We start from the raw sequence: 12,500 nt of genomic DNA on the forward strand, positions 1-12,500 counted from the left end.
CTGGTCCGTTCCTGATTCCAAAAACATATAGATATGATATGTTTGGATTAAAAACACGTTCGGAGAGTTAAAAAGAATAGAGATATAGAAAAGTGTGCTATCCTCCTCAGCGCAACCGCTACCGCGCTTTTCTGGATTGTCAATTTCACTGCCTTTGTCACGAGCGGTGGACAGACGATGCTACGAGTGTACGGTCTTGCGGAAAAAATGCAGTGCGTTCAGTTTCATTCTGTGAGTTCGACTGAGCTTGACTCAATGTTGTATTTTCGCCTTACGTGACTTATTTCCTTCCTCACATTCGCCTTAACTCTTGTAACTTACTTTAATCCAACCTAGTTTGGCTAAACTGAGTTATATGTTCGTCTGTTTTCTTGGCCGGTTTGGCTCGGCTGTTAAACTGAGAGAGAAAAAAACACGAAGAAAATTGCACAATAAGAGAAAGAAGAAAAAAGTGTGCGTTTTGTTACGAGTCTGGATAGTGTTATCTTGTAGAAATTGCTGCAGATAATTATATCGATTGAGGGCTTTTTTTCTAAAAAAAAAGAAAAGAAAAAGAAAGTATATCGGTGAAATGAATAAAAACACGAAAGCAATAATGCGAACAGAGGAGGATCCAAAACACACGCATGTTAGACATTGCGGTTCCGAATTACCAGCGACTAACTGGTGGACGTGTTTTTTTAATTTATTTAGTTTTTTTGTTTTTTTTAATCAGCGCAACCTTTGTATAATGCTTAAGACGAAAAGTTGTTCGGGAGGATTAATACTATCATCCGCTAAAAGTGTTAAGTGCTATTCTTAAAGGCACATTAAGCCTCTCGTAAACCATCACAGATACTGTCAGGCTTTTACACACAGTACAAACACCCTTCCATTTGAACGCTCACCGAACGGGAACATCTTAGGTGCCCTACGTAAAGAGCGAGCAATTTTCAAAGAATTAATTTTGCGGATTGTCTCCTCACACACACGGACCGTGGTGCGTTTTGGCGCTAGACCTAACTTTTAAAATCTAAATAATAAATTAACAGCTTGTTACACAAACATTCTCAAATCATAAAAGAATTCTTTTTTCATCAAGACAAGATCAGTACAATTCGAAGTTTTGAAAGTTTGAAAAAAGAAAAGCCCGGAAGCAGGGTCACGCAAGGTCGTGGTTCTCGTAGCAGACGACGGTTTATGACTATCGCCAGCTCCTCTGAACAGTCAAAAGCCATCGCTGGAGTTCTTGTGAACCACAGCCGTTTGTTTCGTGCATAGTCAGAGGTACATAATAACGTGCTATTGCAGATAAGTTCACAACGAATTACAAACTGACGACAACATTGTGAAAAAAGGAAACTGGATCACACGGGTTCACGATGGCTCAGGGGTAAGATAAACCACGCAAAAATAAATTCTTTGAAAATTGCTCGCTCTTTACGGAGGGCACCTAGGATCTTATCAAGCGGTGAGTGTTTAAATGAAAGGGTGTTTGTACTTTGTGTAAAAGCCTAACAGTATATGTGATGGTTTACGGGAGGCTTACTGTGCCTTTAATCTTCTTCTGCGTTCATGGGCTGAAACTCTCACGTACACTTGTGTTTTTGCACGAGTGGATTTTTACGTAATAATTTTACGTGTATGACTGTTTTTACCCCGCCATTAAGGCAGCCAAACGCTGCTTTCGGAGGAAGCATGCTGTGTATTTTCGTGTTTATATAACCCATTTCGATTTTGCTTTACCCTGGTAAATGTTTGAGTGATATGACCAAAAATGGGAACACTTTTACCCAGAGAAGCTTCAGTGACGCGCCACACTGGACCTCTCTAGACTAGTCACGTGTGATGCGTGCAATCTTAACACACATGTCAAGGTCTGTTTCACTGCATTCCTCTTGTAGGTTCTGTCCAATGGGCGTGACAGGTTTAATCAAACACGAGAGTTCAATCCAATAAATATTACAAAATGCGACGTTGGGGCTCTTTTTGGGTATAGACTTGACGGTTTTTCTCTTGCTTTGTCTTCTTCTTCTTAATCTTATTCTTCTTGGCGTTCGCTGGCGCTACAAACGGAGTCCAGCTCGGTAGATGCTTTGTGAAAATGAACGTGCACCGGGCTCACACTGCGTAATTTATTTAAACAGAATTTAGTACTAATCGTCCTGATCAACTTTTCTTCTAAAGCACTGAATAAAAAAATTTAAAAAAAAATTGCTTTTTAAAAGAAATAATAGACGTCCACCATCTGCAACTCAGTGAGACTATATAGCTCTGTTCGCATATGTGTTTGAAAAAATAACTCTCCAGTGGAAAGACGAAACCGTTGATGCTAACGCGCACAGGGACTTCAAGGGAATATCAGATTTGCACTTTTGTTGCATTTACCACACTAGCAAGAAGTTAATGTTTTTTGTCGTAAAAATATATGTATACATGCGTCTGGTGGAGCAATTGCTCGCAATATATTTGTTGTTGCACCTAAAGTGCGTTATGTCAAGTTGACAGCAAGCGTTAGAACACGGGCACTTAGATACATACAGCCGATTACACAGGCACGTAAGCATGAATTTGCGCGCGCGAGTACACACACACACACACACACACACACACACACACACACACACACACACACACACACACCCGCGCGTGCACACACACACACACACACACACACACACACACACACACACACACACACCTGCTCCCGCGCGCGCACACATGCGTGTGTGGTTCATAGTTCAAGGTTGAGGCGGAGTGAAATATTTACTAATTACTTCAAACAAACAAACCTATTGGGAGGGGATTTGGGATTACAAAAAAAGAAGAAGAAAGAAACAACCACATTAATAGATAAATAAATAAACACACAATCTGTACTCAACTGTTACATCTTAATTGTGAGATTCATCGACATTTTTGAGATAAGTTCATTATTTGTACCATAAGTGTTTTTTCTGTCTGTCCACAAGACCACTGGGTCGACGTACTGTAAATGTAACGCTTTGTTTTGTCAATAATTAAACGTTCTAAAAACCTTAACATTCTTGTGTTGTTTTTAATTCTGTATTATTTTTTTTTCAGTTCATGTTTCCAGTGATCACTGGACTGTTTGCCGCCTACAAGAAACAGTTTGGTCATGTAAGATCTGCTAATGTATTTTGTGTGTTCTCGAAAGCCTCGATCTGATAATGATAATAATGTGCGTGATTTCGATCGTGCGTGCGTTTGTTATTGTGCGTGCGTTAGTGTGTGTGGTGTGTGTGTGTGTGTGTGTGTGTGTGTGTGTGCGTGTGCGTGCGTGCGTGCGTGCGTGCGTGCTTGCGTGCGTGCGTGCGTGTGTGTGTTGTTGATTGGTTGGTTGGTTGGTTGACGGACGGGCGGGCGGACGGACGGACGGACGGACGGACGGATGGATTTATTGATTTATTGATTGATTGATTGATTGATTGATTGACTGATTGACTGATTGATTTGTTGTAGCTGGGAGTTCACTTGATGGTGACCCTGCTGGCTCTGTTGATGGGCGGCCTTGGCTTCGGAACGTCCGTGGAACCCATCTTCATCAACAGACACGACTGTGTGTAAGTGAATCTATCAACAACAAATGAAGCAAAATGTTGCATGGTTAATTGAATGAAATGAGAGATTTTTGCTTTTTGTTTGTTCTTCGTTCACTCCTTTGATATCCGAACGTGCGTTTGCGTGAGTGTACGTGCGTGTCTGTGTGTGTGTTTAGACATTCGTGTGTACATGCATGTTTGTCTATGCGTGCGTGCGTTCTTCTGTGTGGTTGTGTGTGTGTGTGCGTTCGTGCGAGTAAGCGTGCGAGCGTGCGCTCGTGCGAGTTTGCGTGCGAGTATGTGTGCATACGTGTTTGTTTTGGCCATGCCGTATTCCAAAATCTCTTGACAAAATTAGCCAAGCAGAAGACTATTGTTTTTGGTCGACGTGCGTTCTCCGCCCATCCTGCGAGTAATTTTGCAAGTGCTTCCCACGTATGAGGTGTGTGAGAGCACCACCGTACGGAGGGATTCTGCGGGCACCGCAGGAGAAAGAAAGAGGGACATTTTTATCGGACTCTCGAGGCAGATGCCCGACAGTAGCACTTGGTCTCAATACTGAGTGTGCAATGTCATGTGTGTGTGCTGTGTGTTCCAGGCCTGTGAGTAAGGGGATGCCATGCGACAAGGCCTCACTCTCCTACATGTATCTGGTCAGCGGCTCACTGGCGGCTGGCTTTTCCCTGCTGGGTTTCTTCATCACACTGTGCAGTCTCTACTCCAGCACGGTGAGTGAACTCATGCTGTTGTTGTTGTTGTTGTTGGTGTTGGTGTTGTTGGTGTTGTTGTTGTTGTTGTTGTTGTTTTCAACAACGTTTTAGTTCTGTGTACATATACATTCAATGTACTTACATTTATAAATATGAAAACAAGCACAAGCCTACGACTTATAGTAGCGTCTTCAAAACAAAGTTACAGTCAGAAATATATAAGCAAATGGCAGACATAATCAAAACAAACATACGCAAACGAGTACGTGGATGTTGACCAACTGTTGCGGTGATACCCTTCTCACTGCCAGGTTCTAATTAGTCGCAATATGTACCTTATACGAAAAAAAGCCCCACGAATTACTACCATCATCAAAGGAAAGTGCAGAGTCTTAGGAACACAACGGTACCAAAATAAAAAAAAATTAAAAAAATAAATCCCTGCGCTTAGAACTGTACCCACGGAATACGCGCGATATAAGCCTCATATTGATTGATTGATTGATTGAAAGTTAAGTGTACTGGTCAAGAAACAAAAGCGAACGAAGCAATTAAACAAACTGTGACTGTCGTACGTAACATCTTAGTTTACCTTCGCCTTACCGCTAAACCGGCAAGGTTGGCCTAGTGGTAAGGCGTCCGCCCCGTGATCGGGAGGTCGTGGGTTCGAACCCCGGCCGGGTCATACCTGAGACTTTAAAATTGGCAATCTAGTGGCTGCTCCGCCTGGCGTCTGGCATTATGGGGTTAGTGCTAGGACGGGTTGGTCCGGTGTCAGAATAATGTGACTGGGTGAGACATGAAGCCTGTGCTGCGACTTCTGTCTTGTGTGTGGCGCACGTTATAAGTCAAAGCAGCACCGCCCTGATATGGCCCTTCGTGGTCGGCTGGGCGTTAAGCAAACAAACAAACAAACCTTAACGCTCTCCATTATTGCTTACATGATGATTACATTTTAAAGAAAACTTTTTCATATACATCCTATTTTGAGTTAAAATGAAGCGGACAAGCAGTGATATTAACCATATTGTATTTATAATTATAAAGGATAAACGAGAGAATACGTACGAGAATGCATATGAGGGTGCGGGTATGGATATGTGTGGTTTTGGCTATGTGTGTACTGATGTGTACTTTTATGTCTATAAATAAATTATGTTCTGAGAGTGTGTTTTTATGTGATGTTTTTTCGTACACGAGCCAAAAGAAACATTTCTGTTAGTTGCATTCAGACAATAAAGTTGTATTGAACTGAATTGAAATGAATTGAATTCACAGAAACGCATCGACGAGAGGGAGCGCCAGGCGGAGTTGAAGCACCTTCAAGAGGTTGAGGCTCACCAGCGAGAGCTGCGCCAGATGAAGGCCCACGAGGAGCTCAAACCCAGGACGTTGTCCATGACGTCACAGCACTCAGCCACACACCCACCCACCACCCCAACAACCGCCAACGGAATAGCACAGACAAAGACACAGGTTGGTCCCAGATGGTCTGAGAATCACAGTGATGATGAATCGGTGTTCACATGAATAATACTTTACATTGGAAAACCAAAGACACAGGTTGGTACTAGATTGTCTGATAATGAAAGTGTTGATAATCAGTGTTTAGGCCAAAAAAAAAATAGGTCTGTTTACGGTAACATAGGCCCAAAAAATAGGGTCGGTAGGTCGGGATTGTTTTTTTTTTTTTTTTTTTTTTTTTTTTTTTCCAAAAAACCATATTTTTACGTTATTTTGCAAAAAAAAACCAAGATTTTTTTTTTTTTTTTTTTCCCAATGCCAAAAAAAAGTCTAGGGTCGCGCGAAAAAACTAGGGTCGGTCGGGTTACCGTAAACAGACCTATTTTTTTTTTGGCCTTACATGAAATACACTTTCAAACAGAATACCACAGACACAGACACATCTTTGTGCCAGATGATCTGGGAATCAAATGTTTGAGGAATCAGTGTTTATATGAATTTACTTTACAACGGAATGCCACAGACACAGACACATGTTGGTAGCACATGGTCTGGGAATCAGTTTTGATGAATCGGTGTTTACATGTATCATACTTTACAAGAGAATATCAAACCACAGGTATGGTCTTAGAGTTACGGTATAGATGAATCAGATCTGATATGAATTATACTTTACAATGGAATACCAGTGACAAGGGACTGAGCTCATTTCGTGTTTTGTTGATTGGCTCAAATGTTGGAGGGATGTCCGTCCTCTGAAAAGACCACGACGTGATGAATGTTTCCTTTCGTCTATGATTTAATGTTCCAATGATTAGCCTGTCGTGTTTGTTTGTTTGATTTGTATCTTGATTTTGGAACGGTAGCAGTCTGTTTCTGTGTGTGTGTGTGTATGTGTGTGTGTGTGTGTGTGTGTGTGTGTGTGTGTGTGTGTGTGTGTGTGTGCGTGCGTGTGCGCGTGTGTGTGTGTGTGTATTGTGAAGTTCTTTCTTTATACTTAATACTTAACTTTTGTGTGTGTCTGCCAGGCTCCCTCAGAACAAATCACCAAGGCGACGAGTAATCCGGAAGGCGAGAACGTCACGACGAAGCTTTAAAAAGCTGAATATATCATACTGTATTAATCATAAGCAGTTTAAAGATTACATTGTCTCTTTGTGTGCTTGTGATGTAATTCAGTATTTGAAAATACAGTGGTACCTGGTAAGAGGACTCCCCTACACTCGGAGATGGTGTCATGCTGTCCACGTTGAATCGAAAAATAAAATAATGGAACAAAAATGAAAATGAAGAAAACTTTAATTTTAAGGTGATCTAAAATGTAAAATGCGCAGCAACGCAACATAAGGAGGCACATTATCAACCTTCTTCTTCATCTTCTTCTTCTTGTTCTTCTTTTTGTTCTTCTTCTTCTGTGTTCTTATTTTTCAATCGTCTACTTGTTCTTAGTTATTTTCCCCCTTCTCTGTTTGTTTTTTTCAAACGTCTACTCGTGTGGCGCGTACGAATGCCGCCGTGTTTTTTGGGACCGCCAAGTCGACAAACATTTTCTCCTGGAGCGGGGGGAGGGGGGGTCTTGAGGATCTCGTTGTGCAAGGTGCCCTATCTCAATAGGGAGAGTTCAGTAATGTTATAATTATGAAGTCTTATATCGCGCGCGTATCTCCAGACTCGGACTCAAGGCGCAGGGATCTATTTATGCCGTGTGAGATGGATTTTTTTACACAATACATCACGCATTCACATCGACCAGCAGATCGCAGCCATTTCGGCGCATATCCTACTTTTCACGGCCTATTATTCCAAGTCACACGGGTATTTTGGTGGACATTTTTTTTATCTATGCCTATACAATTTTGCCAGGAAAGACCCTTTTGTCAATCGTGGGATCTTTAACGTGCACACCCCAATGTAGTGTACACGAAGGGACCTCGGTTTTTCGTCTCATCCGAAAGACTAGCACTTGAACCCACCACCTAGGTTAGGAAAGGGGGGGAGAAAATTGCTAACGCCCTGACCCAGGGTCGAACTCGCAACCTCTCGCTTCCGAGCGCAAGTGCGTTACCACTCGGCCACCCAGTCCTCAGTAGACGTAATAGAACATGGGACAACAGAAGGTGTCCTTTACCAAGAAGTGTCCTGGTGTCTCTCATTGGAGTTGGCCTCCTTTTACGGGTACCACTGTTACACAGCTAGGTAGAAAGTACCACTGTTACACAGCTAGGTAGAAAGTACATGTTTAGCGCTGTTTTAAGACGTTGACAATGCAGCAGCTACATCGCTGTTTCTAGCATATGTTTGTCTACATTGTTAAAATGTCAAAAATCACTTGATGACATTTGTACATATAACAATCGCATTGTTTGATGTTGTTGTTCTTGCTGATTCTGAAGATAGTGCTAGCACTTACAACTTACCTGACTGGGTTTCAACAACTCTGTATATGCATATTAGTCAAGAGAAGGCATATTGTATAGTTCGTTCATGGTATGCTGCAGACGTGGTTTTTCGACGAAGAAATGTAGCCATTGTTACACACATTTGGACAAATACGTATAAACAAAATAACTTCTTTGAAAGCCTAGTTGAGCACTGTTCTAATTTTCTAGCCGATTTTGAAGCAGCAACTTTTCCCAAAGTGATCTCTCGTTGGAGGCTATAGTTAGCTGACTCTGTGCATGCTCTTCCATTGCTTTGCTTGGTTGTGTGAACAGAAATTACAGAAGCTATGAGACAGTTCGGACAGGGGCTTGGTCCATCGTGCATGGGTGACACAGAAACAAGCAAGTAAAACATAAAGAGAAATTGACCAGCACATTCCTAAATTGTTTCAGAAGCTGTGGAAAGGGAATGCGTTCTATCTAGTGTAAAATGAGAACATGAGAACTCCTGTCAGATAGGTAGATTTGCAGATCCTATGTGAAACTTTTGCAAATTAAGTTGTTGTGTTTTGTTTGGTAGGGAGTGCCATCTGTTATTTCTCGCATGTCAACATTCTTGCAAATGGCGATTTCATGTTCGTGAAAAATCGTGTTTCATGCATATGCACATTTCCTTGACGGACGATATATTACAAAGTGGAGGCCAGCTGCTTGTTTATTGTAAGCATTAATTGGCACCACGTATGAGCTACATTTTTATATTTAGTCAAGTTTTGACTAAATATTTTAACATCGAGGGGGAATCGAAACGAGGGTCGTGGTGTATGTGCGTGTGTCTGTGTGTGTGTCTGTGTGTGTGTCTGTGTGTGTGTGTAGAGCGATTCAGACTAAACTACTGGACCGATCTTTATGAAATTTGACATGAGAGTTCCTGGGTATGAAATCCCCGAACGTTTTTTTCATTTTTTTGATAAATGTCTTTGATGACGTCATATCCGGCTTTTCGTGAAAGTTGAGGCGGCACTGTCACGCCCTCATTTTTCAACCAAATTGGTTGAAATTTTGGTCAAGTACTCTTCGACGAAGCCCGGGGTTCGGTATTGCATTTCAGCTTGGTGGCTTAAAAATTAATTAATGACTTTGGTCATTAAAAATCGGAAAATTGTAAAAAAAAATAAAAATTTATAAAACGATCCAAATTTACATTTATCTTATTCTCCATCATTTGCTGATTCCAAAAACATATAAATATGTTATATTCGGATTAAAAACAAGCTCTGAAAATTAAATATATAAAAATTATTATCAAAATTTTTTTTTCGAAATCAATTTAAAAACACTTTCATCTTATTCCTTGTCGGTTCCTGATTCCAAAAATATATAAATATGATATGTTTGGATTAAAAACACGCTCAGAAAGTTAAAACGAAGAGAGGTACAGAAAAGCGTGCTATGCAGCATAGCGTAACCACTACCCCGCTCTTCTTGTCAATTTCACTGCCTATGCCGTGAGCGGTGGACCACGAGTATACGGTCTTGCTGCGTTGCATTGCGTTCAGTTTCATTCTGTGAGTTCGACAGCTACTTGACTAAATATTGTATTTTCGCCTTACGCGACTTGTTGGTAGCTGACATTGTTTGCTTGTTAAAAGCCCTGGATCAGTCACATTGCAGGCACAGTCCTCTCCGTACAAACACTTCGACTTGCCACCTTAAGACAGACATAAGATTTCATTACAACCACGTGCAGTACACATGCACGCTGCTTGGCTTGAGTAGATTCAATACATAAAACATTTCAACACAACAAACAAACAGAGTGCTCACCGAAATGCGCACACACACTCACTCACACCCACACGCACTGACGCACGCACGCAATCCCCCCCCCCACACACACACACACACAATGACACACTCAACATTGTACCGTGTTCACATCGTGTCCACTGACTTCACATGAAGTACTCTTTGTAGTAGGTGAATTGCATGCCACTGACTGCAACACGGTGGCTTAGTGGTAAGGCGTCCGCCCATCTTCTTCTTTATTTGGTGTTTAACGTCGTTTTCAACCACGAAGGTTATAATAATAATAATAATAATAAATAACTTTTCTATAGCGCGAGTCCCATCAATTGGCTCCAGGCGACGGGGAAATGGGGGGGGGGGGGGGGGGAGGTGGGATAGAGCCACTTGTTAATTGTTTCTTGTTCACAAAAGCACTAATAAACAAAATTGCTCCAGGCGCTTGCAACGTAGTACAATATATTACCTTACTGGGAGAATGCAAGTTTCCAGTACAAAGGACTTAAAATTTCTTACATACTGCTTGACTAAAATCTTTACAAATATTGACTATATTCTATACAAGAAACACTTAACAAGGGTAAAATGAGAAACAGAATCCGTTAGTCGCCTCTTACGACATGCTGGGGAGCATCGGGTACATTCTTCCCCCTAACCCGCGGGGGGGACGTCCGCCCATGCCAGTCAGCGGGAGGTCGTGGGTTCGAACCCCGGCCGGGTCATACCTAAGACTTTAAAATTGGCAATCTAGTGGCTGCTCCGCCTGGCGTCTGGCATTATGGGGTTAGTGCTCGGACTGGTTGGTCCGGTGTCAGAATAATTGTGACTGGGTGAGAAATGAAGCCTGTGCTGCGACTTCTGTCTTGTGTGTGGCGCACGTTAAATGTCAAAGCAGCACCGCCCTGATATGGCCCTTCTTGGTGGACTGGGCGTAAACAAACAAGCATGCCACTGTTGGCAAAGAAACGTGCCACCTTGTTTCTGGCCAGTCTTTTACATGGGGTGTCATCCCTCCATGCATACCATGGGGGCCCGGTAGCTCAGTTGGTAGAGCACTGGACTTGTGATCGGAAGGTCGCAGGTTCGAATTCGGGCCGGGACGGACACGGGTCAACTTTATGTGCAGACCCAGAGACGGAAGCCATGTCCCACCCCCGTGTCATCACAATGGCACGTAAAAGACCTTGGTCATTCTGCCATAAGTGCAGGTGGCTGAATACACCTAAACACGCAGACACCTGGGTAGCGCGACTCCGTTGCTGCTAGCTTTCCACTGGGAGGAAGCGACCCGAATTTCCCAGCGATGGGACAATAAAGTAATGAAAATGAAATGAAAATGAAAAATGAAACATGAACTGCCTGGATGCTCTCTGCGCAGAGTGGGAATTTAAAGATGAGTTTTGTCGACAATTTTGAGATAAGTTCATTATCTGTATCATAAGTGTTTGCCTGTCTGTCTTCTTCAAAGACCAACGGGCTGGGTCGACGTACTGTAATTGTAACGTGTGTTTTTTGTGTGTAAATTAAACTGTCCAATAACCTACCAATCTTGGGTGTGTTTTTTTTTAAACATTAAGATAAGTTAGTTTCGGCTCTTTTTACATTTAGTCAAGTTTTGACTAAATGTTTTAACGTAGAGGGGGGAATCGAGACGAGGGTCGTGGTGTATGTGCGTGTGTGTGTGTGTGTGTGTGTGTGTGTGTGTGTGTGTGTGTGTGTGTGTGTGTGTGTCTGTGTCTGTGTGTGTGTGTGTAGAGCGATTCAGACTAAACTACTGGACCGATCTTTATGAAATTTGACAGAGTTCCTGGGTATGAAATCCCCGAACGTTTTTTTCATTTTTTTGATAAATGTCTTTGATGACGTCATATCCGGCTTTTCGTGAAAGTTGAGGCGGCACTGTCACGCCCTCATTTTTCAACCAAATTGGTTGAAATTTTGGTCAAGTAATCTTCGACGAAGCCCGGACTTCGGTATTGCATTTCAGCTTGGTGGCTTAAAAATTAATTAATGACTTTGGTCATTAAACATCTGAAAATTGTAAAAAAAAAAGAAAAATTATAAAACGATCCAAATTTACGTTCATCTTATTCTCCATCATTTTCTGATTCCAAAAACATATAAATATGTTATATTTGGATTAAAAACAAGCTCTGAAAATTAAATATATACAAATTATTATCAAAATTAAATTGTCGAAATCAATTTAAAAACACTTTCATCTTATTCCTTGTCGGTTCCTGATTCCAAAAACATATAGATATGATATGTTTGGATTAAAAACACGCTCAGAAAGTTAAAACAAAGAGAGGTACAGAAAAGCGTGCTATCCTTCTTAGCGCAACTACTACCCCGCTCTTCTTGTCAATTTCACTGCCTTTGCCATGAGCGGTGGACTGACGATGCTACGAGTATACGGTCTTGCTGAAAAATGGCATTGCGTTCAGTTTCATTCTGTGAGTTCGACAGCTACTTGATTAAATGTTGTATTTTCGCCTTACGCGACTTGTTTCTTCTTCTCGGGATACCAAATTCATTTAAAAAAATATATATATATATATACTGTGCACAAGAAGCAGTCAAGTTGTTCCCCCCGC

The 12,500-nt window shown here is 41.7% G+C and overlaps 1 protein-coding gene across 1 annotated transcript in view; it reads left to right on the forward strand.

Annotated features, from left to right (window-relative positions):
* LOC138961521 (uncharacterized) overlaps positions 1–10,241 on the forward strand; it is a 40,961-nt gene extending 30,720 nt beyond the window's left edge. The window contains exons 4-8 of the mRNA XM_070333181.1: positions 3,064–3,120; positions 3,463–3,563; positions 4,141–4,270; positions 5,531–5,728; positions 6,745–10,241. Coding sequence (XP_070189282.1) covers positions 3,064–3,120; positions 3,463–3,563; positions 4,141–4,270; positions 5,531–5,728; positions 6,745–6,813 — 555 coding nt within the window. The 3' untranslated portion in view covers positions 6,814–10,241. The remainder of the gene's footprint in view (positions 1–3,063; positions 3,121–3,462; positions 3,564–4,140; positions 4,271–5,530; positions 5,729–6,744) is intronic.
* Positions 10,242–12,500: the final 2,259 nt, after the last annotated feature.

This window comes from Littorina saxatilis, linkage group LG3 (assembly GCF_037325665.1).
Source record: "Littorina saxatilis isolate snail1 linkage group LG3, US_GU_Lsax_2.0, whole genome shotgun sequence".
Taxonomy (NCBI): domain Eukaryota; kingdom Metazoa; phylum Mollusca; class Gastropoda; order Littorinimorpha; family Littorinidae; genus Littorina; species Littorina saxatilis.